At 42.0% G+C, this 27,702-nt stretch overlaps 3 protein-coding genes across 3 annotated transcripts; 1 reads left to right on the top strand and 2 right to left on the bottom strand.

Annotated features, from left to right (window-relative positions):
• Positions 1–5,095: 5,095 nt before the first annotated feature.
• LOC122778843 (ras GTPase-activating protein-binding protein 1-like) lies at positions 5,096–10,418 on the bottom strand. The gene is made up of 11 exons (XM_044040947.1): positions 10,324–10,418; positions 10,140–10,221; positions 8,537–8,710; positions 8,360–8,453; positions 7,817–7,886; positions 7,418–7,607; positions 7,219–7,323; positions 7,024–7,144; positions 5,642–5,767; positions 5,449–5,558; positions 5,096–5,290 (listed from the first exon to the last, which is right to left on the bottom strand). Exons 1-11 carry the CDS (start codon positions 10,416–10,418, stop codon positions 5,096–5,098), a joined length of 1,362 nt encoding a protein of 453 aa, XP_043896882.1.
• Positions 10,419–13,795: 3,377 nt separating this feature from the next.
• On the bottom strand, positions 13,796–21,297 carry LOC122778694 (ras GTPase-activating protein-binding protein 1-like). Its single transcript, XM_044040775.1, has 12 exons — positions 21,170–21,297; positions 18,687–18,803; positions 18,508–18,589; positions 18,033–18,206; positions 17,860–17,950; positions 17,382–17,475; positions 16,933–17,176; positions 16,732–16,836; positions 16,525–16,645; positions 15,544–15,669; positions 15,090–15,199; positions 13,796–14,988 (listed from the first exon to the last, which is right to left on the bottom strand). The coding sequence occupies exons 2-12, from the start codon at positions 18,779–18,781 to the stop codon at positions 14,734–14,736; spliced, it is 1,497 nt and encodes a 498-aa protein (XP_043896710.1). The 5' UTR covers positions 18,782–18,803; positions 21,170–21,297; the 3' UTR covers positions 13,796–14,733.
• A 969-nt stretch (positions 21,298–22,266) lies between these two features.
• On the top strand, positions 22,267–27,099 carry LOC122778842. Its single transcript, XM_044040946.1, has 2 exons — positions 22,267–26,019; positions 26,925–27,099. The coding sequence occupies exons 1-2, from the start codon at positions 22,267–22,269 to the stop codon at positions 26,943–26,945; spliced, it is 3,774 nt and encodes a 1,257-aa protein (XP_043896881.1). The 3' UTR covers positions 26,946–27,099.
• Positions 27,100–27,702: the final 603 nt, after the last annotated feature.

Below are 27,702 nucleotides of genomic sequence, written 5' to 3'. Positions count from 1 at the left end.
AATATCATCTTCTGCCAGCAAATTATTGTTAAAGGATTCTCAGATTTTTGGGGAAATATACAAGAAGATCATCAGCATATTGTATGACTTGATTATTCCAGCTTTAGATAAAGTTTTGTTTTTCTTTCTTACATTTTAATTTGTGAACAACTGATGTCACAATCAGAGTAAATGGAGCTGCTTGTTGAATTGTTGGTGGACATGTTTTTGAAATTGGGGAGGGTCCCTTTGTTGTAAGCTCTAGGCTAATAAATGACACCTTCATCTCCTTAAAAAAAACACAATAATTGTGTCTTCAGATGATTATTTTTCAGCTGTTAAACATTCATTGTGTTCTAAACTCCTCGATACACGTGATGTTCAAATGATTTTCAAATGTTTAAGCCCCAGTCAAACTTGGTTTTGAAGCAAAGCCAAAGATTTTTTGTTTTTTTTGAAGTATAGTAACTATTTGCTCGATGGTGTGTTCATTTACAATAATGTCTCATATATAAATGTCAATGTATACAAAATATTTTCATATGGAACACGTTCCTCTACCGTCCATTTGTAAAATGTATTTATTTATGTATTTATTTATTTTATAACATTCCTGTTGAAGTGAAAGGATGTCATTGCTAACATGTATTATCATGTTTTTCATTCTGTTATTGTTTATTTATTTTCTTGAGTGTGTCAGACTGATCCGAAGGGCTAGCTTTTGCCACGCACATTCTTGTGTTCACATTCCAACGTGTTTTAACTTTAACTTTAAAATGGAAGTGCCATAGAATACAATAAATTCCCCCAGCAACTATGCATTTCCTTATGTAAAATGCAGTAAATGTTAGCATTTTTCATGGCCATGATCACCGAGGACGCACTGATGTTTTGCTACGATTAGCATCAACTGTCACAAACATGGCTGACATAGTTTCCGAAAAAGAAAGAATCCCTCAACTCCTGTTTGAGATTTGAGTGCTAATAAAGTTAAAGTTAGCTTGCTTGTAGGTGCAAAATATGAGAAGATTAAGCACGGTTAGGCAAGTCAACATGCTAGCACACATGTTCAGCTTGCTTTATAGAGACGTTAGCTTAGATAGCATCTAGTATTTGAGTCAAATTACTTTATTTTTTAAAGCTCTACAGATAATCTCTCGTTTTATGCTTTGCCTACTTTGAATAATGTGTAATGTGTCAAACAATGATTTATGTCCAGATAAAATATATTTTTTTCCCTCAAAAGAAACTCAGTAACGTAAATATTATGCTAACCTGTGTAGCCGCAATGTAGCAAACAATAAGTCCTTATTCATTTAGTTTAGATGAAAAGTGTGTGCTTCTTTTCTGGGTAGTCTTTCTGTTTTTAGTCAAATATTTGTTCTTTATAACATTCTAACGTAGGTACAACACAAAAGTGAATATGCAGCACAGATACAAATTTGCTTGCTAGTAGTGCTTATGTACGTAGAAGCAACAAGGCAGAAAAATCCCTTAAAAAAGCAAGCAACGGTAATATTTAGCTTATATTTTAAGTAAAGTTCACAGTAGTATTAAGTATTCAGCATGTCATTAAAGGTTAAATTAAAGAGCTCTTCATTTGTTGTGCATGATATTTGAATGTAAAGAGTCCAAAATGTCCCAAAAAGATGTTTTTATTCTTATTTTGTGTCAAAACAAACTTTTTTTTAGAAACAAACAAATAAAAAAGAAAAAGTATTTATTCACCACAAAAAAAGCAGCTCCTGTGACAGTTTCAGCGCTAATACTGACAGTAGATTTTGTTAATTTCTTTAAAAAAAAAAGTTTAAACCATTTCCTCAAGACCAGACCAAAACTGGCATGCTAGCATAGATGTCAGGCCCGTTTAAACCAACGCGTCTCTTAAATTTGCAGTTTTTGTACAATATTGAATCATTTAGATTAGAAGACAAAGGTTTCAGTAGCAAAAAAACTGGTGTCCCAGTATTCAATTGTGTAGAAAAATAACAACAACAGTAACGACAAATTTTCAGCCTCCTCGTTGATCATGGCCTAAACAACTGACTCTTTTATTCCCCTCCGTGCCATAGAACCACCTCCGTTTATCACCAGTCTCTTTGCCAACAGCAGTCGTCCGACACTTTCTGGGTCCACACATATCTTACTGTGCCATACGTCGTGTGCTGAATATGCAACAAAAAGACGAGGGCGTCTATAAGCGCGCGCTAAAACTCACGCACGTCCTGAAAAAAAAACGCTGTTTTGACATTAAGTATTTTTGACATATTCATACGCTTTTCCTCAGGTGTGAGTGTCGTGTAAATCATAGTCACGTTAGAGCTTCACGTCATTGTATTAATCATTGTTATTACTCTATGGGTTGGGGGGCAGGGGAGGGGTACATAACATGAGATAGATACTGGGTTTATTGCATTACGGACTGAACGACTGACGAAGGACTTGTCTTTGGAAGTTTATAAATCCTTATAGGTTGAAGTGGATTTTAAAGTAGCATGATTTGATTTGTCGATGATTAATAATTCTCTTTGTTTTTCGGGGGAGGGGAGGGGGGAGGGGTTTTGTTTCTTGTATCTTATTGTATGTATTGTACAATCCGATGCCCTGAAGGAGAAGACAAAATACAGTGACTCCTGACCTGCTGTGAACTAAAAAGAAACTTTATTATGACGATTATTATTATTAGATTTATTATTTGTTTTCTTTGCACAAGCTGGAATGGCCTTACTTTTTGCTTTACTCGCTTCTATATTGTGTATTGGCACAAAGTGCACCCGTTATCATTTGCAGGAATTTTACGATGCTCATTATGACGCTTTTAATCCGAGAGTGCACATCAAAGCAGGATGAAAAAAAAGTAATAATAATAAATAATAATAAAGTTCAGCAAATTATTTTATTTTTCATTAATCTGAAGAAGAAGAAAAAAAACGACAATATTTTGCATGAGTATAAATACAATGGCAGATATTTTGGCTTGTACAAAAAAAAGTGAAGCAATTTGAAGAGAAAAAAAGAATGTACCGTTTCTGCTGTATCTGTATATATCGAAATATTTATTGAAATATGTCATACTACTAATTCTATTAACGATTAAAGGTTTTCTGAACAAAAATCTCTTTACCTTGTTTTTGAACATTGTCAAGGTTGTCAGAGTTGGATCTTTTTGGCTTTCTGTTATTATTCTACTCAAGGATCTATGTAATCATTCTTGAAAAAGTATTAAAAATTGCAAATAAATCAGCGCGTTACGGTGTCTTCTTTGTCCTGACGTCCCACGACCTTTGGTTTTTGCAATGTTAGCATTTACACCAGCAACAGACGCCCAAATATGCCAAGAAAAATGTCTGGTGTTATTGTTTTGTTATTGATCTTTTGATATATACTCTTATAACACAAGACTAGTGCATTCAAGTTATGTTAGAAGTTGGAAATTCCAAGTTCCTCAAGTCAGATTTCCAACTCAACATGGGATTCTAAAATGGCCGCCACGTGTACAAACTGCTAGAACCTACATCAAGACGTTTGGTCTGGGTTCAATCCGAGGGGCGCGATAATCGGTTGTCTTTTACTGGGGTCATTTGTTGTTTTTTTTGCCCCATCAAATAGGAAGTTTCCGTGTATCACGTGTTCTTTGTCTTATTTTTATTATTATTATTCTTAAATTGTACATGTTCTGTTCTGTCCTGTCCCAATGAAATATGTGTATTTTCCTTGTATCTTTCAGTTAGCCTCCACATTTCTAACTACAAGTTATTTGTTTCAAATTCACTATAGCACAACTTATGTATAATTTATATAGCACCTCATTAAATTTATATAGTATCAATATCATCCCATTGGGATTAAGTTTGTTCAGCCCAGATTAAAGTCTTTGAATTTCACACATACACACAATAAACTAATCTAATGTGTAAAAAAACCTGTTTCTCTCAGTGTCTGTGCTGCAGTTCAGGATGAAACGAGCTCAGATTCCAGGTGTGGATAATTACCTGACGCGAATCACCTGAGTGCAGACCTTTAAAGCCTGTGAGGTGAGTGCAGATCGCTTTTGTCTCCTCATGTCTTAACTGCACTTGTGTCTGCGCGCAGCTCCCTGATGGTTCTTCTACTGTGTTTGGTCCTTTTTTAAAAAAAATTGGTTTGACTTTTCCTTTTACTGCTCGTTAAACAAGAGTTTCAGACGCACAAAAAAAAAACAGAATCCATTGAGGTTTACTGAGTAAAACTGTACAAAAATATCATTCACCATATTTGTAGAAATAAAGATTTTTACTTGCTGATATTAGAAGAAAATGGTAACAATGACACAAGTAACAACATTGTACCCACAAATGAAACACAACATGATTAAAACTAGTGTTAGTGTGATGGAAACTCAAGTTACACCATGATTGATTGACTTTTGTAAGTCGCTTTGGATAAAAGCGTCTGCTAAATGACATGTAATGTAATGTAATGATTGATTTTACGTCACAGGACACAGAAAGTGTTAAGAACACTGCTGCCTCCATCAGTAAGTTCACGTGTCGACTTCAGTGTTTTAAAAAGATTTACACAAACTGACCACACGAGGCAGCAGTAGACCAGCAGCTCCTGTGTCCTCGCTGGCTAAAAAAAGATAGGAAATAGATATGGGGAAATGAAGTAGAGGAAAACAGAAAGAGGCTGCACTACCACTGATACAGACAGAGGGAGACAGAGAGCAGGACTGTAACTAAGCCACCTCTCTCTTTATATACATTATGTCGTTAAACTGCCAAAAAAAATGCTGAAAATGTTGCTTCTTTACATGTAATTGGAGCGTTTAAACATCTGTACAAACACTGACGAACCGTGACGTCGCGGTCTCCACTTGGGCAGGTAGACCAGAATAGTGCAAGTGTGTGTGTGTAATGACTGTAGAGGCCACGCCCCCACTGTCTCAGTGCAGAGAATGAAGCTACATAATTTAAAACCTAATTGTCATACACTTTTTATAGCCAAGAACAAGCAGGAAGTGAGTCTATTGACGGCTCCAACTTAAAATCAACAATTCCTACTAATTCTGTTCCCAATTAAAGGGTTTTTGGACCAAATTATCAATTTAAACGGTATAATTTACACCCAGAATGTCTCACTGACGCTGAGCAGCGTAGCGGCCATCACTGGAGCTAAAGCTGGGTTTGGCTCCGCCCCCTCCTATTCGCTCCCTGGGGCTGCTGGGGCTCCCAGGACCCCGGGGCCTCACGTCACGCCGTTCGCCCTCTCTGGGCAAGTGGGTCTTCTTCTCCTCCACGTTAAGCCGGATGTTGCCTCTGAACCTGATGGGCTGAACGGGGAACAAAGGGGTCACATTCATCTTTTTATTTTTTATTTTGTATTTATTTGACCAAATCCAAAATCTGTGAACAGAACAAACGTGCAAGTGCCGTCAAATCCTAGCAGAGGCACACAGTGAGCACAATGAGTGTGAAAACATCTTCTTACCCTGTTGTTGAGGATTTCCTCGACAGTTTCAGAGTCATCAAACACCACAAAACCAAAGTTTGGGAGTTTTCCTCCGCTGTTGATCCTCAGCTCAAGGACCGTACCAAACTCTGTGGAAAAAGGGGGAAAACGAGTTTATTTTAGTTTACACCACCTTTGAGACACATAAATCAAAGACTTGCAGTGTTCTTACGTTCAAAGAACTCCCTGAGTTCGTTCTTCTCGACGTCGTGCGGGACGTTGCCCACAAACAGCTGGTGAGCGTCGGGATACCTGACCCCCCTGCGACCCTCGGCCTCGCCCTGCTCACCTTCTCGCACTGAAACACAAAAGAGTCGATGGGTCAACGGAGGAAATTTTTGAATTTTTTACTAGTGCAGGACCAGCATCTGCTGAGGGAACGACTAAAAGTGAATCATTCAATATGCAGATGACACCACTATAGTAGGGCTCATCTCTGGTTCTCTGGATGAGATTTAGCAGAAACAACAACCTGGTTTTCAACAACTAAGACTAAGGAACGATCATTGACTTTGCGCGTTCAGCCCATCCTCATCAGCGTGGATTATGTGGAGAGGGTCTCAGGATTTTGGTTTCCCTGGAGGTGCTCAAAGAGGAGGACCTGATCTGGAGCAGTAACACGACACAGGTGTCAAAGAAGGCTAGGAGATTTCCTGAGGATCCTCAGGAAGAACCACCTCGAACTGCTTGTGTCTGTTTACAAGATCATCGGATGTCCTCTTCCTTTTCTAGAAGATCTGTACAATTCCCGCTGCCTCATAAGACCCGAGGAAATACGGAAAGACCCATCTCAACATGCTGCCCTCGGGCAGCCGATTCAGGTCGATCAAGTCCAGAACAGACCTGGTATGTGCGATACAAGGCTGGGTTTCTGTGCCATACCTGCTCGGGTGGTCAGTCCTCCACGACCATCACCGCTGGGACCACCAGAACCCCGATACCTTGTGTCCCGCTGGTCACCGTCCCTGACTAAATGAGTCTTCTTCTCCTCCACGTTAAGACGGATGTTGCCTCTGAACTTGATGGGCTGAGGAGACAAAGAAAAAAAAAGAATCAAATACCAGCAGAGGGATGCGGTGAGTGTATAACAATGGAACAAAATATCATCTTACCCGATTGCTGAGGATTTTCTGAACCGGTTCAGAGTTGTCAAAAACCACAAAGGCAAAGTTTGGTAGTTTTCCTCCGTTGTTGATCCTCAGCTCCAGGACTGTACCAAACTCTAGGGTTTAAAAGGGGGAACCAGACTTCAATTACACCACGAGAGTTTAAGTTGTGATTTCAGCTTTTTACATGTGAATGTTCTCCGGTTTCTTTGCCTCAATGAAAACGTCACAAATCCGACTTACGTTCAAAGAACTCTCTTAGTTCGCTCTTGTCCAAATCGTGCGGAACGTTGCCCACAAACAGCTGGTGGGTGTCAGGATACCTGACCACCCGGCGACCCTCAGGCTCGCCATGCTCACCTTCACGCACTGAAACACAAACGACGGGTCAACACAGGAATGAGTCGACTGACTCAGCATCATGTTCACGGCAGGATGTCCTGCGTACCTGGTCTGGGTCCTCTGTGCACCGATGGAAGACCTCCTCCAGGCCTCTGTTCCCTCGGCCGCTGGTCTCTCTGCGGTCTCTGTGTCGCTGTCTGAGACTCTTGCTTCACTTCTGCCCGGGGCTAAAACAGCCAGCACACGTTTGTAAGGAAACACAAACAGAAATGGAGATGGACAGACTTTAGAAGACACCTACCAGTGCTGTGGGAGAGGATTTGACAACAAGTGGGGGGATTCTCGAGACTGAGCCGGCCCCTTTGGGAGGGAGGTTTTTACTGGCGACTGTTGCCCAGGAGACTGGCTGTAAGACAGAAGAGGGAGGAGAAACATTTGAAGTCACTGTGGAACAGCATCACTGTGTTTCTGAGTTCCTCGTCTCAGTGTTTCACTCTTACCCTGTTTTGTTCTGGAGCGGGTTCAGCGGGCACAGAGACAGCTTTTCTGGTCAATGGGACGGAGGCGGAGCTTTTCTCAGTCTGGTCGCCGGCTGTTTGCATCTCCAGCTCCACAGCCACAGCCTGGACCTCCTCCGCCGCCTCAGGTTCTGCCGCTTCCTGCTCGTCATCAGGAACAGCCGGCTCTGAGCTACAGGAGACCAGAACAAAAATTTTTTTGACTTTTTGTCCACATGAATTCAGTGTTCAGTAATACAATAAGTTTTAAAAACTTTTCTTGTAGTTCAAATCTTGCTTCAACAAACACTTGAAGCCTCATGTGATGAAGTTTAAGTGAGAAGATTTGGGTCTTAAATCACATTTAAAGTTTTTGTGAGACATAGAAGTTGTGGTTCATACCGGGCTGTCGGGTCGTAGATGGGAGCAGAGGGAGCGCTCTCCTCGATCTCCTCCACCTCATCTTCAGACTCTGATCAACCACATGAACACACAATGAACGATGGACAATGAACGTCTCATTCACCTATTTACTGCTCTTAAGGGGATTTAAACAGCACTTTCCATTAGAAAAACTGAGATTTTACGCTCCTCACTCTCCCACACCAAAGCCCATAGGGAAAATGAACATTTTTAGCTCATAGGAACACAGGAGCTGCTGGTCTGCTACTGCCTCGTGTGGTCAGTTTGTGTCACTGAGGTAAATCTGAAGAAAGGATTTCAAACACCAAAGTCACAAAATATCACATTTGATCTTAGTGATGGAAGCAGCAGTGGATCAACGATGGGGTTTGGTGCAGAGGGAGAGAGAGCAGTTTACAAACAATAAAGACAATAAGACATTTATTTGTTGGAAAAAGGCTTTTTAATTTTGAAATAAAACTATTATTTTTGATTGAATCAGCAGAGAACAAATCAAAGCTTGGAGAAAAGATGTTCTCTCACCTTCTGGAGGCTCAGAGTCAGAGTCGCCGAACACCTCGTCTTGGTAACGAAACACGTCATTGTGGACGTAGAACTTGTTCTCGTCACTGCCGTGCTGGAAAAAAGAAATGAAAATACACATCAGATAAAAACGGGCAAAGAGTTTTGAATCTGTGTTGTTTGAAGGCGGCGACGAACCTCGGGCGCCAGAACAAACGTCTGCATGAACTTCCTCATGGGCTGCATGTTGTTGGACAGCTCGCCCATCACCTGCACCACCACGCCCTCGCTCAGGGTGGCGTGAGCGTCCACGTGTCGGATCTTAGCGTGACAGTCGCGGAAACTCAGCGCCATCACCCTCTTATGGATCTCCTGAAGGAAGAAAAATAAAGAGGAAACCAGAGCAGAGACAAATTCTACCTCTGAAACTGAAATCAACGTTTTTCAGAAGATGTTTCCTCACTGTCTTTGTTTAATTATTATCACGACTGCAGGAATTTCCTTTTATTGTGAAAAACGTCTTGAAAGACAACTTAAACAAAGGACGCAGCACTGAACATTGACCATAATGACCACTCTGTGGCGCTAAAGAGAGGCCACCAATACTTTCTGTAAGAGTGTATGTAGCAAATGTGTTTGTTATTTTAAGCTGTATTTCCTGTTGCCAGTAGGTGGTGCAGTGAGCAGCTTTAAAGATTATAATATTGTGCTAGGCTTGGCTCTAAAAAAAATGACGGGGATAAATACATTTTGCCAGTTGCCATGGTAACCCACATACAGATCAAAGGAGCGGGCTTGGCTACATGTGTTTGTAATTTATAATCCCTGCAAAAATTCATCGGTTCGACCTGAAACTGGGTCAGATCCCGACATGAACGCCAAGTTTGCTCAAAAACACCCCAGATAAAATTGGATCTTTAGCCCTAATTCTTGGAGTTATTGTTAATAATAATTATAATAATAATAATAAGTTAGTAAAAATTACACATTCACACATATTTGTTTGTTATCTTTTACATAATTGCTGATTGGAGCTGAAAAAACCTGAGTTTATTACAGAGTCATTTGACATATAATCCGAACAATTTGGGGAAAATAACCAATTTGTCACATTCTGAAAGACATTGTGTATTTTTATTTGCTATGCTTATTTCTTAAAGTCGAGCTTCAGTTCAATTTTTACAAAGTAATGAATAGAAATGGAGTAATGAAGCTTTTACACACGATATAATGAAAACATTGCAATTCATTCTAGTAAAAGGACAGAAAATGTAATTGTTTGGATTTTGATATTTGTCATTTTTCTGTATCTACACTGCAAAAAATGAAAATATGGACCAGTGTACTCGACTTGAATTCAGTGCATTTATCTAAGGCTGAAGATTCTTAAGATAATTTGACTTATTTCTTTATTTATTTTTTTGAAAACTTGATGTTTTCTTCTTGTTTTTTTTGGAGGCATTTTTTGCAGTGTATTGGAAGTAGTAGTAGTTATTTTTAATAATTTAATAATTTCTGTGTTTTTTATGACCTGTGTCATATATTAAATATTTAGTTTACACATTATTTTCAATAAAAAATACTGTATCTGTGATAATACAGTAGAAAAGACAAACCAGAGACAGAAATGTCAAATTAAGCTAGGCTAGAAATCTTGGAGAGACAGAACGTTGGTGTTGTTACTGAAGTCGTGATCGTTATACAGTTACATTTTGTCAGATAGAAGTTTAAAATTACGACATCTTCAGCTCTAATTTGTCATTTATTAAACGTTGTCGTTTTCTGGCTGAAGTCGACTCACAGATTGTCCGTAAACGGCGTCGACCGGTTTGCCGCTGCCGTCCAGGCCGCCGTGCACGTACGAGGAGTTCTGCACATAAAACCTGAGCAGAAACACAAACACACGACGTTTGAATATTAATATCGTGTGTTTAAATCTACGTTAACTGCACCAGTGTTAATAAAGAGTGTAAATGTGTTTGTACCTGTGCAGGTAGTCAGGAGCCTGGTTCAGGAGTGTGTAATACTGTCGGACAAACTCTAGCCCGACCAGCTGCGCACTCGGCTTCTCCATCACCATTTCTTTGGTCAACTGGAAAAATGTCTGAAAACAAGAGAAGAAATGAGAAAAATAACTATTCACGTCTTTTCTATTTGGGTTCAAATGTGTAATTGCGACGTTTCTGAAAGAGATTTCGACCAATATTCACTTTATAACGCATGAATCGATTTGGTCCACAAACCAAAATGAACCCATTTCCATGATTTATTTCTTGCACGGAGCAAAGAAGGCAGAAAATATTCACATTTAAGAAGCAGAAACTGATGACTCGTTGCAGGTCTACACAAAACACCATAAAAAATATGAAATATTATATTTGCTAGGAAAGAATTTAGGGCTAAAGGATTTGGGGAAAACGTATGTAATTTAAATTAGGGCTGAAACAATTACTCGATTTATCGATTTATTAAATGATTTGTCAACTATTTTGATACAAAACAAGACATTTCAAGGTTTTGAAAATACAGATCAACATTTTTCAATATTTTCTGAACCAAACAAGTACTATCAATTAATCGATTATGAAAATAATCGCTAGCTGCAGCCCAATTTTAAATGTTAGGAGAGAAATAGGAAGTTGGGTGGAAAAAGACATTTCATAACTGTTTATACTGGATTTTGAATTGTCTGCCGCCTTTTATTGTGAAAATACATTGTTTCTTTCTTTGTGTTTCTTTGTGTTTGCCTTCAAAATAAAATACCACACATTAATGTTGTTGTAAATTAGTGTTTTACTCACAGAAAAGATCTCTGCTGCCTCTTTACAGCCGGTTGATGGATTTATCGTCGCTCCTTTGCGCGTCTTCTTCTTCTTCTTTGACTAATTTCCAGCAGAATGGTCAGAATGAGTGCTGAGGTGAATTATACCGCCCTCTACAGTTTGACTCAATCACAGCTTTAAAGTTCTCAGTCCCATTTCTCCAGGTCACATGACAAAAGTTGTAAAAAAAAGCGTCTCTAACACACTGTCGTCCTCGCTCTTGTCGTCCTCTTGTGTCCACTGACGCTCACTAATGTTGTCTAATGTTCACCTTGTGGCAAAAACATGAAAGACGCTTGGTCTTTGATGTCAAACCATGTGACGTCACAGAGACAAGAAAGACGCAAGGACTTTGATCGTCCTCACGTCAAAGGTCTATGATATCTGATATCTGTTCGCAATAATATAAAACAAACACTGCATGTATATAATATATATTCAGAGCATTAACTTCCCTTTAAAGGGCAGTTTCACCCATTTTTTTCTCACTTGTATAAATGTAGAATAAAGTTAAAATCATTAAGATTCTTCTGTGTTTGTTTAATTCAGATAATTTTATTTATGTAGTTGATGAAACTTACTGACAGAAACACAGTAAAGATCAGTGCAGGGCTTTTATTTTCTTTAAAGGAAGTGACTTTGACATCGACTTTTTGTCAATTTTATTTAAACCCGACGTCGTCCTGTTGTTGTGGGAACGAGACGATGAGACGATGAGACGTGTTTCTCAGATCCACTGTCTGAAAACACATTAATCTCTAAATTAGTAAAAGAAACTGTTCTATCGATCCTTTATATGTAAGTAGTACATGAAGCTATGAAGAGAAAAACTATTTGAAAAATGATTTACCACACTGCAAAACATGCCTCTAAAAAAAACAGAAAATATAACCACTATTAGGGGAAAATTGCTTGTTTCAAAGTTAAATGATGTGCCGATGCAGCAAGAAAATGGCACTTAAGTTTCCTTGAAACTCAAATCTTCAAATTATCTTAAGTATCTTCAGCCTTAAAAGGTAAATAAGTCCAAAAGATGGTGTGATTAGATAAATGCACTGAATTAAAGTCAATTATATGAGTACATATTTCACCCAACCAACCTGTGCCCCGTCACCTCAATAACACAACTCACACGTTCATCAGTCTTTTATTTGTCAATAGAACATGATATTCAGTCTGTGTGTGTGTGTGTGTGTGTGTGTGTGCATCCAATAATATTCAAAGCAAAGACACTTTAAAAATCCAGACGTGATCAAAGCTGACCTTTTTGGTTGGTCATTTTGTCTGATCATACATGCTTACTAATCACTTCCATGTCAGATATTCAACATGTGAATAGACAATGAAGAGAACAGGAACTCTTTTAATGAAAAGGCAATACATTCTTATTTAACAAAAATATTACTCTGATTCTTGTTAAATGTAAGTCTTCATATATTTGACATGAGTTCCTCCAACAGGACTTTAACATGACAGAAACAACTGAAACATGTCTCTTTAACAGACATTGGTCATCGTAAATAACTATAATATATAATAATATAATAATCAGGCATAAAGACTTGAGTTGTGCGCCCCCTCCTGGCCTCTGTGCTCACTCTACAGTGAAACATGGCTGCCAGTTCAAGACTAGAAAACCCTTATTTTACGTCTTCCATTATTTAATCTCACTACTTCAGCGTGTAAACCGCTCAATCCTGCAAACCAAACTCCATACAGAAAATCCGTGATTTTAGCTCGCGGGAACACAGGAGCTGCAGGTCTACTGCTGCCTCGTGTGGTCACTTTGTGTCACTGAGGTAAATCTGAAAAAAAGGATTTCAAATGCCGAATTCACTAAAATAACCGATTTAAATTTACTGACAGAGGCAGCAGTGGATCAGCAACTCCTGTGTGCTGTGATGTTAAAATCACTGGTTTTCTCTATGGGGTTTGGTGTGGGAGAGTGTGAGCAACGAGGGACACAAAATTCAATTTCTTTCAGGAAAAGGAATCCAAGTGTGACGAGAATGTACGAGTTACAGTTCACAAACTTTGGTGTCAGGTCTCAAACTCGTGGCCCACGGTCCATATATATATTTTCTGTAACGATCAATTATAATAATCACATTAAATGTATTTTATTCAGCATTAAAATACAGTTGTGCATGTTAGTTACTTATTTTTTGGAGATTTTTTAATGTATAGATTTGTTTTTGCGTCGAATGGTTTTATTGTGAAATTTACATCGAAACAGGGCTGCAACTGACCAATTATTTTCATTATCAATTTAACTGTTAGTGTTTAGTCCATAAAATATTGTTTCCCCAAACCACCAAGATATGCTCTGAAATGTCTTGTACATAGACCTCAACTTGTTTTGTAAAAAAAAGAAAATGCCCAAACCGGGAATTGACGATCTTGAAAGTCTTCTATTGTCCACAAACCAAAAATGACTTGTTTTATTGATTTCTTTGTTTATAAGGCGCAAAGAAACCAGAAAATATTGACATTCATGCTGAAAAATCACAGAAATGGGATTTTAACATTTAAAAAAAACTGTTGCAGCCCTGTGTCAAAACACTTTACTTTGAAATATCACAACCTTTCAGATGAGATTTAAAGACAGACCATGAAAACACCACCAGACCAAAGGTTTAAAACAGTAAATCACTTTTAATTTAGTTCTCTCATCGGCAGGTGAGCTCTCATTTTTTAGACATGATGACAAAATGAAGTGCATCGGTAGAAGAAGCCTAACAGGAGTTTGTTTTTTTGTTGTGTTTTTGTTTGTTTTCTTGAGACATGCACCGTTCCGGACGCATCCATTTATGAATCCACGCACGACGACGACGACAGACGACGGAAGCCAAAAACATCCATGACTCAAAATAAAAACCACTACAGTTCAGCTCTTGACCTGATAGAATAAAAAGATAAAGACGGATCCATCGCTAGATACAACAACGGTGTCAGCAATACACAGGATTGCCCAAGCAGTAAAGTACACGTTCCTTTAAGAAACAGGGAGAGAGAACGCGGAAAAAAAAAAACAAAAAAACAAACGTCTGGGTTTTTAAATCCCCAATTCAAGTAGTATTTACCCTTTTTCATGTCGTGGTGTGAGTGAGTGTGGTGTGTTTGATTTGTTTTCAAGTTCAGCATGAAAATAATAAAAATGACAAAATAAAGTCCAGGTAATACATGATGGTGATGGGAGGGAGGGAGGGAGGGGTGGATTCCTCAGAAGCAGCAGGTGAGAAAGAAGAACGAGGTGGTGGAGGAGGTGGAGGCAGCCATTTCGGTGAGAGACAGACGTTAGGACTGTTCAGCAGGAAACGACGCAAGCTCTCGACCAAACCTGCGTCACGTACGCGCACAGAAACCCCGCATCGAGGAGGAAGAAGCGGCAGGAAGCGAAGTCTCACTTCCTACCATTTCTGCTCCTAAGTAAAGGGCTTTTTTTTTCCATTTAAATTTAAGGGTGGGGTTTTTTTTTTGGACCAATTTTGTTCCTGCTGCAGTAAAAAATAAGAATCGATGACCACTCAAGTAAATAGAATCCAAACAGTATAATCTAAGTCGCGGGGAATTTCACTGACGCTGGGCAGAGTAGCGGCCGTCGTTGGGGCCGGCGCCGCGTCCAGAGCCAAAGCTGGGTTTCTGTGCCACACCGCCCCGAGTGGGCGGGCCTCCGCGACCGCCACCACCGCCGCCTCCAATTCGCTCCCGGGGGCCGCCGGGACCTCCGGGACCCCGGGGCCTCGTGTCCCGCCGGTCGCCCTCCCTGGCCGAGCGAGTCTTCTTCTCCTCCACGTTGAGACGGACGTCGCCTCTGAACTTGATGGGCTGAGGAGACGAGGGAAGAAACATGTGTAAGTGCCGTCAAACACCAGCAGAGGGACTCAGCGAGCACATGGAAATCTGAAGAAGGAAAACCTGTTTTTTACCCTGTTACTGAGGATCTTCTGAACAGGTTCAGAGTCATCAAACACCACGAAACCAAAGTTTGGGAGTTTTCCTCCACTGTTGATCCTCAGCTCCAGGACTGTACCAAACTCTGTGGGGAAAAACAAACACATCTCATATCTTTAGTTTATCTTCATTTTCCACACGTTTCATGGACTAAACTGATCCAATTATTCCAAGAATCATGAAAATAATCAATCATGTGACAGTTTTTGACATCTGTAAACAAACGGTTTCTGATCTGAAGAGCAAGATATTTGGGCAGAATTTCATCATCGTGATGTACAAGGTTCCTTGAATGCATCACAGGCTGCTCATGCTGTGAACCCTGTATTTTAAACATTCGATTTCACGCCTTAAAGTCTAAAATATTTGAGTATTTGATGACTAATCCTTTTTTTCTTGAAATAAAGACATATCAAATGCAAAACTTACGTTCAAAGAACTCCTTGAGTTCGCTCTTGTCCACGTCGTGCGGGACGTTGCCCACGAAGAGCTGGTGGGCGTCGGGATACCTGACGACGCGGCGACCCTCGGACTCGCCCTGCTCGCCCTCTCGCACTGAAAGACAAACACGTGGATGAGTCAACACAGGGTTATCTGAATAAACATGTCTACAAACAGACGGTTCTATTTCTATTCTATCTATCTGTGGTTATTATGAGAAGAATTTCAGGCTTTGTGAGTTTGTTTTTTGTCGAGTTCAAACTCTTTGAAGACTTTCAAAAGGTGCTTCAAAGTGAAACGGAGAGTGAGACACAAACAAAAACAGCTTTCTGATGTTTGGTCGGGCAGCACAGCGTTAAATGTTTGATGCATCTGAGCTCAGTTTGTGCTTAAAGCAAACACTGTAAATCCGTCTCATCACGACAATAAGATTCTTTCCATCATATCAGATGTTCTGGTCAAAATACCAGGAACATGAAATCAGATTCAATTCAAAAACCCCTTCATTAAATAAGTGGTTCACTGAAAAAACATGTTCATAAAACGCAGAGGTCTTAAACTCCACATGTAGTGCCCCAATCAAAGTCATGTGACCAGACCGGTCCGGTCCCCGGACCACTACTAAAGCCTGAGAAGACAGGACACGATAAAATGGCTTCATTGAGACATCAGTGATACTGTTTACATCTGTTAATAAAAGACCAGATTCAACATTCATGAACAGCTGAGTGACTGCGGCTCATCTGTCTCAGTTTGTCAGATGCCAGAAGTTTATATCTAAATATAGCTCATTTTTATTTATAAAACACATTGCTGTGTGTATCTCTGTGCTCACACCCGTTACCTCACCTTCCCTGTCTCTGACCTGCCCTCTTCAAGGTTAAAACATCGCAGAAATAGTCACAAATATCGTGAACAAGCCAAGATAAGAGTCCATGTCAGCTCTGTTCAGTGCGAGTATGCTCATACCTGGTCTGGGTCCTCTGTGCACCGGTGGAGGACCTCCTCCGGGCCTCTGTTCCCTCGGCCGCTGGTCTCTCTGTGGTCTCTGTGTCGCCGTCTGAGACTCTGACTTCACCTCTGCCCGGGGCTGAAACAGTCAACACATGATTGTGAGTCAACAGCGAGAGACAGAAAGAGAGAGCGAAGGGGACAGATTTTAGTGAAGACACCTACCGGTGCTGTGGGAGTGGCTTTGACAACATGTGGGGGGATTCCTGAGACTGGGACGGCCCCACTGGGAGGGAGGTTCTTACTGGTGACCGACGCCCAAGAGAACGGCTTTAGGGCAGAGGAGGGAGGAGAAACATTTAACGTTACTGTGGAACAGCATCACTGTGTCTCTGACTTCATCACGTCAGGGATTTTCTCTCTTACCCTGTTTTCCTCTGGGGCGGCAGGGGCAGGTTCAGCGGGCGCAGAGGCCGCTTCTGTGGTTGGGGGGGCGGAGGCGGGGCTTTTCTCTGTCTGGTCGTCGGCTGCGTGCACATCCGTCTGCGTCTCCAGAGACGTCTCCGACTTCAGCTCCACAGCCACAGCCTCGTCCTCCTTCTCTACCTCCGGCTCAGGTTCAGGACTCGCCGCCGCTTCCTCGTCGTCGCCAGGAACAGCCGGCTCCGGACTACAGGAGACCAGGACGACACAGTTAAAGAGACGGAAAAGGAAAATCTGTGTCTTGTGATGTAGCAGTGTAAATTTTAAATGCTCTCCCTGTGTCACATGAATAAAAGTGGTCAGTTAATCCCTGAATGTCACCTGTGACCATGGATTGGTTTGTGCCAAAGCTCTCAAAACGTTTTACGAGAGACAGAAGTCATGATTCGTACCAGGCTGTCGGGTCGTAGAAGGGAGCAGATTCCTCTGCAGCGACGTCCGGGGAGGGAACCCTCTCCTCGATGTCCTCCACCTCGTCATCAGACTCTGATCAACCACAAAAACATGTGATCAGGACAGCGAACGTCACAGCTACCTCTTTGCTGCTCTTTAACTGTTTATACTTCATCATCCATCAAAAAACCCAAGTTTGTAAGCTGCTTACTCCCCCGCACCAAACTCCATACAGAGAAAAGGCATTTTTAAGCTTGTATGAACACAGGATCTGCTGCTCACTGCTGCTTAGAAACAAGAAGTGAATCCCAGACATCAAACGTGATCCTGGGGATATAACGCCCTCAGCAGCTCAAGACTGTCATGCAAGTGGTTCAAAGACAAAAAAACGTGCTGAAAAATTGCTCATATAGGTCATAGTAAGAATAGACAGGTTTATATCAGCAGGGAAGAAGAAAACAAAGATCGTTCTCTCACCTTCTGGAGGCTCAGAGTCCGAGTCGCCGAACACCTCGTCTTGGTAACGGAAAACGTCGTTGTGCACGTAGAATTTGTTTGCGACGGTACCCTGAAGGAAAAAGAATATATATGAGATAAATGCAATGAAAGAGGCATCAGAGCTGAACCTGTGTTTGAAGACAACAACGAACCTCGGGCGCCAGAACAAACGTCTGCATGAACTTCCTCATGGGCTGCATGTTGTTGGACAGCTCGCCCATCACCTGCACCACCACGCCCTCGTTCAGGGTGGCGTGAGCGTCCACGTGTCGGATCTTTGTGTGACAGTCACGGAAACTCAGAGCCATCACCCTCTTATGGATCTCCTGGAAGAACAAAAAGAAGAGACAAAGTTGAAGAAACACAGTGTTTTCAGCTGCAGGAAATGAACAAAATGTCCTAATCTTTGCAAAGAAGAATGCGTGACAAATTTACGAGAGCGTCGTAAACGGGTGGCAGAACTTTATTGTCCTTTAAGGACAGAACGACTCAAGGAAAACCACTTTTATTTCAGGACATTAGTTTCGTTCTCTCTGCTCCGTGTCAGTGTGTGGGAGTGGAATGAAGCACTTCACCGTGGAAAGACTTTTAAAAAAAGATGTCGTGTTCTGCGTGAAGTAGACTTACAGATTGACCGTAAACGGCCTCGGCTGCTTTGCCGTTGCCGTCCAGGCCGCCGTGCACGTAGGAGGAATTCTTTCCATAGAACCTGAGCGGAGACACGCACAAATAAAACCAATATGAATATTAAAATGGTGTTGAAACAATAACTTCACCAGTGTTACAGCTGGAAACGGTGGTTGTACCTGTGCAGGTAGTCAGGAGCCTGGTTCAGGAGTGTGTAGTACTGTCGGACAAACTCTCGCCCGACCAGCTGGGCACTTGGCTTCTCCATCACCATTTCTTTGGTCAACTGGAAATGTCTGAAAACAAGAGGAAGAGAATAAATTAGTCACTAACAAGAAAGGTAATAATCCACAACCTTTGACAAATGACAGATTTTGTGCATGGACTAAAGGCCTGAACTATTTCAAACTGATTAAAAAAGAAAATAACTCATTAAGATTGTTTCAGGTGCCACTTTTGTACCGAATGCAACTTTAATACCTCTCACTGTATTTTTGACATTTACGACCCGAAACATTATTTTAATTCCATCTTTGAAGGGGGGAAAAAAACGCTAAAATAACTGACTTCAGAATACAATGGAACGAACGGTCACAATATACTTGGAAAATTACACAGAGAGGAAACTACCAGTGGATCATTGGTTGCTAGGACAACTGCTGTGGTAACCATAGAGCCGGACAACAACAGCGTCATCGGTGAGGGGAAACTTTATGACGGTTAATTAACTGTCGTTCACCAGTTTGAGTTTCCTAATATGCAGTTTCACTTTGGATAATTCACATTCCTGTAACGATGGGTGAATCACGCAGTCATGACCGAGTGAGACAATAGTCACAATATTTCACTCGCATGTCTATCAACACTTTTTATACTTGTATAAAAAGGATTTATCGTTCTGGGTCGTGGTGAAATGCTGGCACCATAAAATCAGACATGTGGTTAGGTTAATACAGTGGATAAAAATGTAATGTGTACAGTCACTGCTTTCGAATGCCTCCAACAGCAACAACAGTATTAATTTTCTGGATTTTAAGCATACAAATTTTGTTTCATTTTACTTTTTGTTAGCAATACAAGCCAATAATGTGATATTTAGAGCACACAATCAATGTAGCAACATCCAAAACAGAATTCTGACTTCAAATGGCACGCACCATTATCCTTTGTCATACACTCAGTATCCCACAATGCATTAGGAAAAGTGAGGGGAACCAATGGCCACAAAACAAGCAAGATAAAACAGTGTTTATCAAACAGGAAACCACGCAAACTACCAAACAGCCATTTCCACTAACCTACTTTTATTTTTGAATGGGTAAACCAACCACACTCTACACAAGAATTGGCATATAAACACTTCCTGTCACCTATCTGGTGTAGATCATGCATTTCACTCACACCTCAGGGGGATAACATGGATTCATAAAAGTGCAGTTTAATGAAATGTCTGCCACACCTGTCTGCACAACCCAGAGCAGCCATCTGTTCTGTTCTGACACACACTTAACCAACCGAGACACAAGCAACAACCATTAACTAACTGGATGAGCAAGTGAATCTCTTTCACATGTTCAGAGAGCTGAACATGTGCCTTTAACACTCCAGGCTACATTCACTCATTTTCTGTCTCAAATCTAATCTCGTTTTCAAGTTATCAAATCAGATTACAGTATCACACCAAAAACCAGCATGGCACAAATCCCTACAGAACCTGTATTTAAAATACACACGTTAATGTTGAATCAACGCCCATTAATTCGATACTTACTTTTATTTTAACAAAATTAAGTATTGACCACATTAATTGGTCGTCCAAGTCTATTTAAGGCAAAGGCGAGTGTGTGGAAATGTTACAGTACGGCAGCCGGTGTGAAAGTGGGAGCATGGCATGCGGACAAAGGACACGATGTGCCCGCAGTGACGCCGCCAGGCACCGGCCTACACACGCTCCACCACCGGCCACGACGGGTCCAAAACGGCCGTGGTGATGGGGGTTCCAGTCCGTCTACCCAGCAGGTAACCTCCTGACACACGACGACACCGTGGCCGGCCCAGTGCGCAGCGAACACCGCGACAGCTGAGCCAGCACACGGGGCCCACGGACGGGTATAGAGCTCGGTCTAAGGAGCAGCGCCAACACGTGTCCCGGCCGGAGCCCGGCATCTACGTTAAACCCTTACCAATGTAATATGTTCACATTTCAACTACCATCGTATGAAAAGGTACGAAACATAACATCAGCGTCAATGGGTGTTCATATAATGACATATGTGCTAAATGTGGCGGGTAAGGCGGTAAAGAAAGGACCGGAAAGGAGGGAGTCACGACCAGTGGGCCCCGAGTGAAACCAGACTGTAATGGCGGCGATAAAAAATACAGTAAAACTGCGTATATTAACACACATTACACCATCACGGAGCAAATATAACACACATAACACAATAGCGTTGTTGCCTAACACATGAAATTCCGTGTAAAATAACTGCGACACAGCAGAGGAACAGCTAGCACCTCTCCCTGTTAGCTCCGTTAGCTCTCGCGGCTAACGACGTAGCCCCGGAAAAGCTGACCCACTTCGCCCCCGACAAACGCAGTCAAACAGGCACATTACACAGCTACTACATGGATTGTTGATACATTATCAGGCGGAGCAACTTACCAGTGGGTCAATTATAAAAAATAATATACAGATCGTTGATTTAGAAACGAGTGATTTCTGACAATCACCTCAGCGGCTGCTGCCAGACACACTAGCGGCTTCACAACGTGCTGGTGCTCGCTTGCCGGTTTCTGCTCCGTAACCAACCTTGGCGTCCCGCCCCCTCTGGGCCTCTTAGCCAATCCAATCCAAGGCTGCTGACTCATCCACCAATCGCAGGGCGCTACTACGAGGACAGAGCCCTAAGGGGGACCAATCACGTCACAGGAGTGTTTGAATAGGGTGCTCGTTTTACTACCTGGCATCTACCGGTCGCGTAGGGAAGCGGCGCACCGGGGCGTATTTGCCGCATGATGGCGACAAAAGCGTATTTAGTGTGAACTGATTTCAGTGAAGGGAATGAGTCATCACAGAGAGTAACCCAGTTTTGATGAAAGTGGCCAAAATTAAAAATGTATGTTTTTCTCGAGATTTGATGACCATCAGATATGGTTTAATTAAAGGTAAACACATCACTTACAAATGAGTAACCACTGTGGCGACTCCAGAGAAAGGGGAAGGGAGAAGCCGGAAGAGGAACAAGAAAGAGTCAGTATCATCTAATGGTGACACTGTAGGTTTTACTACAAAACAGAGAACTACTCCGCCCATCCACCAATAATAAACACGTTTTTTATTACCAATTAAAGCCCCTGTATACAATGACGTAAACACACTTTATTTAGAAGAACCTTGCTCTAGATGGACCAACTTTGCAATTTGGAGAGACACACAATTGTCTGACTGTAGAAAAGAGCCATAAACATGCGGTGTACCTTAAATTTGTCTTTTCCTTTGATCTATACATTACCTTTGAAGTTGTTTTTCTAATCAGTTTAAAAGTCAAAGACAGTCAGTTATGCATCACTTCAGAATTTTCTTAAGCGTCACTACCAACCAACTAAAAGAAAAACAAACCAAAACATTTAATTCTTCAACTTGGTGACTTGATAACTATTACAAATACCGACACACGGAGCCACACCTCATCATCTTATTCTGTTTTCGGCTTCTCCCTTTAGGGGTCGCCACAGCAGATTACATCACCATATGTCATCATGGTATTCATGGCATGTTTCCTTGCAGGAGCAGCAGTCACCAGGACTGTTAGGAGACTCATTGAGTACTTCCTCCCTGTTCGAGAGAGAGACAGAGGTGAGAAACATTTTGTGGCCTCAGTTTCTGCAGAACTACCCAATTCTGATGCTTTCACCAAAGAGGCAGAGGTTAGGCTGAGGGCCCCTGCCAAGCCAGAGCATGAGGCAGTGAACGACACAGAGGTCAAAAATGCACCACGGCAAGCCTCCTGTGTGTGGGCAGCCTTGGCCAACTGTGCAGTTCAAGAGGACCCTTATATTCCAACAGCGCTGTTCAACACCATAGCTCAAGAAGTCCCTGCAGTCATGTTCAGTGCTGCATCTCAGGAGAGAACCAGTGTCCCAGAAGTCATGGTCAGTTCTGCAGCAAGAGAAGATGCCTTCATCTTAGTTGAAACCACAGCAGAAGACCCTCGTGTTCCATCAACCATGTACATCATTGTAAAACAAGAAGACATCCGTGTTCCCAAGGTCATGTTCGACAGCAGAACCTCACCTTACTCTGAACCTCAAGAGGAAATTGGTGGTCCTGTCTTCAGGGTAGACTCTGCAGCAAGAAAAGACAACTTTCTTCCTGTCGTCCTGGTTGACGGGGCAGCACAAGAAAACTCCTCGTTTCCCTCATCAATGACTGACATTATAGAACAAGAGGACACCCATGTTCCGACAGTTGTGTTCAATGCTGCAGCACAAGAAGTCCCTGCAGTTGTGTTTCACTCTGCAGCTCAAGAGGAAATCGGTGGTTCCGTAGTCAGCTTGGATTCTGAAGCAAGAAAAGACAAACATCTTCCCGTCGCCCTGGTTGATGTTGCAGCACAAGAAGACCCCTGGTTTCCCTCAGAAATGACATACATTGTAGAACAAGAGGACATCCATGATCCCATAGTTGTGTTTACTGCCGCAACACAAGAAGTCCCTGCTGTTGTGTTTGACTCTGCAGCTCCAGAGGAAATTGATGGTCCTGAAGTCAGGGTACATTCCGAAACCAAAAAAGACAACTATCCTCGGGTTGTCCTTGTTGATGTTGCAGCACAAGGAGATCCCTGGGTTCCCTCATCAATGAATGACACTTTAGAACAAGAGGACACCCATGTTCCCATAGTTGTGTTTACTGCCGCAACACAAGAAGTCCCTGCAGTTGTGTTTGACTCTGCAGCTCAAGAGGAAATTGGTGGCCATATGTTTGGAGACTCTGAAGCAAGAAAAGACAATTATCTTCCTGTAGTCCTGGTTGATGCTGCAGCACAAGAAGACCCCTGGGTTTCCTCAGAAATTAACAACACTATGGAACAAGAGGACATCCATGATCCCATAGTTGTGTTTACTGCCGCAACACAAGAAGTCCCTGCAGTTGTTTTTGACTCTGCAGCTCAAGAGGAAATTTGTGGCCACATAGCCGGGGTAGACTCTGCAGGAAGAAAAGACAACGATCTTCCTGTTATCTTGGTTGATGTTGCAGCACAAGAAGACCCCTTGGTTCCCTCGGCAATGAACAACACTTTAGAACAAGAGGATACCTGTGTTCTTAGAGTCATGCTCAATGCCACAGCACAAGAGGCCCCTGCAGTTGCATTTGGTTTTGCAGCTCAAGAGGAAATCGGTGTCCCTGTAGCCATGGTTGATGGCAAAACACTAGAAGACACTTGCTTTCCTGAAGCCATTTATGATGCAGTAGCACAAGAATACACCCATGGTCCCGCAATCATGTTTGATGCTTCAGCACAAGAAGAACCTACAACTGTGTTACGAGCTGTGTCTCGAGAGCACACTGGCATCCCTGTAATTGTGATTGATGCCGCAGCCCAAGAAGACCCTACTGTTCCTTCGGACATGTACAGCATTGTAGAACAAGAGGAGACCTGTGTTCTTACAGCCATGTGCAATGCCAAAGCCCAAGAAGCCCCTGCAGTCGCGTTTGACTCTGCAGCTCAAGAGGAAACCAATGTCCCTGTCGACATTGTTGATGCCAAAGCACTAGAAGACTCTTGCTTTTCCAAAGCTGTGTATGAGGCGGTAGCACAAGAAGCCACCAAGGTTACAGTTGTGGTTGATGCCACAGCTCAAGAAGAATCTGCAATTGTGTTAGAAGCTGCATCTCAGGAGCACACCGTTGTCCCTGTAATTGTGTTCAGTGCCGCAGTACAAGAAGACACCTGTTTTCCTGAAGCTGTGTACGATGCAGTAGTACAAGTACACACTTGTGTTCCAACAGTTGTGGTTGATGCTGCATCTGAAGAGCACATTGGTGTCCCTGTAGTCATGGTTGATGCTTCAGCAAAAAAACAACACAAAACTGTGTTTGGCACCGCAGCACAAGAAGATCCCACAATTGAGTATGAAGCCGCAACGCAAGAAAAAATAGTTGTCCCCAAAGTTGTGGTTGATACCGCCACACAAGACACCTGTTTACCCTCCGCTGATTATGGAGCAGTAGCAAAAGGAGACACGCATATTCCCAAACTAGTGGTCAGTACAGTAGCTTATGAGCTCATGGCTGACATCACAGCACTAGAAGACACATGTTTTCCCAAAGCCATGTATTATGCATTAGCACAAGAAGACGCTCGTGTTCCCACAGACGTATTAGATGCCACAGCACAAGAAGACCCTGCAATTGTGTTTGAATCTGCATCTCAAGAGCACGCTAGTGTCCCCGTTGTCGTGATCAATGCCGCAGCACAATTTGACCCTGCAATTGTGCTCAAAGCTGCGTCTGGAGAACACATTGGTGTACCCACAGCTATGGACATTACAACAGCACAAAAAGACACCTGGGCTCCAAAACTAGTGGTCAGTACAGTAGCTCAAGTGCAGACTGGTGTCACTGTAGCCATGATTGATGCCACAACACAAAAAGACCCCTGTGTTCCCTCAGCTATGCACAATGTGGTAGAACAGGAGGACACCTGTGTCATGATCAACGGCACAGCACAAGAAGTTGCCCAGAATGTTTTCAACTCTGCAACTCTAAAGGAAACTGGAGTCACTGTCGACACCACAGATCAAGAAAACACCTGTGCTCCCACAGTCTTAGTTGATGACACAGCAGAAGACCCCTGTGTTTCCTCAAACATGTATAACATTGTACAACAACACAACACCTGTCTCCCTACAGTCGTCTTTGAAGCTGTAGTTCAAGAAGATCCTGCAATTGTGTTTGAAGCTGCATCTGAGGAGCGTACCGGTGTCCCTGTAGTTGTAATCGAGGCCGCAGCTCAAGAAGACACCTGTATTTCCAAAGCTATGTGTGATGCAAAGGCAGAAGAAGATACGTCTTTTTTTTTTTTTGATGGCGCAACACAGGATCCCTGTGTTCCTGCAGCCATGTGTGATGCCAGTGCACAAGAGGACACTCATGTCCTGATCACAGCAACAGCAGGGGAGAGCAAATGTTGCACTAATGAGGAAGAGGACTTAACGCAATCAGATTTGTCCAGGTACCGATCTGGATCCAGTGGCGAGTATGACATCAGAGTTGAGTATGGGTCCAGTGATGACTCCAAAGACCAGTATGGCTCCAGTGATGACTATGAAGACCAGTGTGACCCCGGTGATGACTTCGGAGACCAGTATGACTTCAGTGATGAGTGCAACTGCAGTGACCATTATGACTCCAGTAATAAGTACGACTCTGGTGATCAGTATGACGCTAGTGATGAGTACAACTCTGGCGACCAGTGTGAGTTCTATGATGAGTCCAAAGTGCAAAAGCAAGTACGGAATGGTTTTAACCCTATTAACACAAGATTTTATTGAACCCCACAAAATAATCTGGCTGAATCATGCTTGGCCTGGAAGAACAGTGTTAAACTATATTGGCGGTCCCTTCTCAGTGCCAAAGCAACCCATTACTCATTATTATTATTATTATTACAGATAATTAACAAGTTCCCATCATGTTGGGCTTATACAGAAGCTAGTATACTTCTCTCTCGGCATTATGATCGGTTCCCTTTTTTTTCGTAAATTTTGTAGTTGGCCAAAACGGTATCTTGCTGGCAGATTCTTTTTTTTCTTCAGCATTGTAGCGAGGGTGATAATGCCACACAGAAAAAAAATTGTGTAAATGTATTATTTATTATTGAAATTCATCCTCTGCATTTTACCCATCCTCTACTAGGAACCTTCCTAGAATTAGGAGCAGTCTGCAGTCAGTGAGCAGTGCAAGGAGAACAACTCCAGAGTGATTGTCAGTGCCTTAATGACTGGAGCATTACCCTAACATTGTTTTGATGGTAGTAGGAACACAGAGCACCCAGAGAAAACCCACTCCAACCCGGGGAGAACGAGCACACTTGACTCAAGGACCTGGGATGAACCTGCTGAAAGATGTTCTACCTTTAAGTGGCACCTCCATAGTAGATAAGGTCAACCTCCCTCTGTCTACATTATATACCACAGTCCTTCAAAGTAGCTGTTATTAAACAACTGCTTGAAAAAACCTCTCGATCCAGCGATTTTAGCTAATTGGAGACCCATATCCAAACTCCCCTTTCTGCCCAAGAACCTCAAGAAAACTGTTACCAATCAGTTGTGTGATATTGGACTTCTCTCTCTCCTTGTCTTATTAGACCTCAGTGCTACGTTTGACCTGACTGATCATCTGATTCTTTTTACAGAGACTGGAGAAAGCCATTTGAACTGAAGAATGGTAAATCATCATTGACCTTTCTTTATTTGCTCTGTTGCTGTCCGACAAACACGATTCCTGCCATGTCCTCTCCATTGTTTGTTCATTCATTTGTAAATTATATGCATGTATAGTCTTTTGGAGACTATTGTAATTGAGTTACCTTTTGAGACAAATAAAGCATTAAGTTGGTTTAAGTCTGACTTCCATTTAATTTTTTCAGTATATTAAAAGGTTAATGATGAGTCATCCACACAAACAAGGAGAATTCATGAGTACTGAGGAAAATAGAACTGTGGTACTGAAGTACATACATAAGTACTACATAAGTACATAGCTGTAATGTAGATAATGTTATCTACATCCAACATTTCTTTTCCTGGATGTTTAGAAACTTTGCTAAGCTCTTATTACGGCTGCTACAAATGAGATACACTCAGGTTACTTCACTCACTCACAAATTTGATCATTTAGATGCAATCTTTGCGTCAATCTTGTAAAAATCTGAAGTATCCCTTTTAAGACCATTTGCTCACATGGTGAAAAAAGGATTATGAGTTTGAGGGCAACCCGGACCTTTGACCGCCAGCTTTGGCTCTTATCGGCATTGGTGGGAACTTTAGACCAGATATACTGTAAATAATGGACGGACTTCTGGATTCTTTACTGAAGTCAATTAGGAAATAAGAATATGGTGGATAGCCACTAGGGCGCGACTCTTCTGGTAGTGAGTTTGAATGTAGGTCTGTGGGGAAATTGGGTAACTT

Source organism: Solea senegalensis, linkage group LG12, assembly GCF_019176455.1.
Source record: "Solea senegalensis isolate Sse05_10M linkage group LG12, IFAPA_SoseM_1, whole genome shotgun sequence".
Taxonomy (NCBI): domain Eukaryota; kingdom Metazoa; phylum Chordata; class Actinopteri; order Pleuronectiformes; family Soleidae; genus Solea; species Solea senegalensis.
The sequence above is the reverse complement of the archived record's forward strand: the minus strand, read 5'-3'. Positions and strand labels throughout refer to the sequence as shown.

Bases quoted from the DNA above. Each gene is read 5' to 3' on its own strand.
- LOC122778694 (XM_044040775.1), bottom strand. From the start codon at position 18,781: ATGGTGATGGAGAAGCCAAGTGCCCAGCTGGTCGGGCGAGAGTTTGTC. The intron at 18,207-18,507 runs GTAAGTCTACTT...TTGTTCTTCCAG, and splicing joins AGGCCGTTTACGGTCAATCT to GAGATCCATAAGAGGGTGAT. The intron at 17,177-17,381 runs GTACGAATCATG...GGTCTCCTGTAG, and splicing joins TTCTACGACCCGACAGCCTG to TCCGGAGCCGGCTGTTCCTG.
- LOC122778842 (XM_044040946.1), top strand. From the start codon at position 22,267: ATGGTATTCATGGCATGTTTCCTTGCAGGAGCAGCAGTCACCAGGACT. The intron at 26,020-26,924 runs GTACGGAATGGT...TTCTTTTTACAG, and splicing joins AGTCCAAAGTGCAAAAGCAA to AGACTGGAGAAAGCCATTTG.
- LOC122778843 (XM_044040947.1), bottom strand. From the start codon at position 10,418: ATGGTGATGGAGAAGCCGAGTGCGCAGCTGGTCGGGCTAGAGTTTGTC. The intron at 5,768-7,023 runs GTACGCAGGACA...TTTGTGTTTCAG, and splicing joins GCACAGAGGACCCAGACCAG to TGCGAGAAGGTGAGCAGGGC. The intron at 5,291-5,448 runs GTAAGAAGATGT...TTCCCCGTTCAG, and splicing joins AGGAAATCCTCAACAACAGG to CCCATCAGGTTCAGAGGCAA.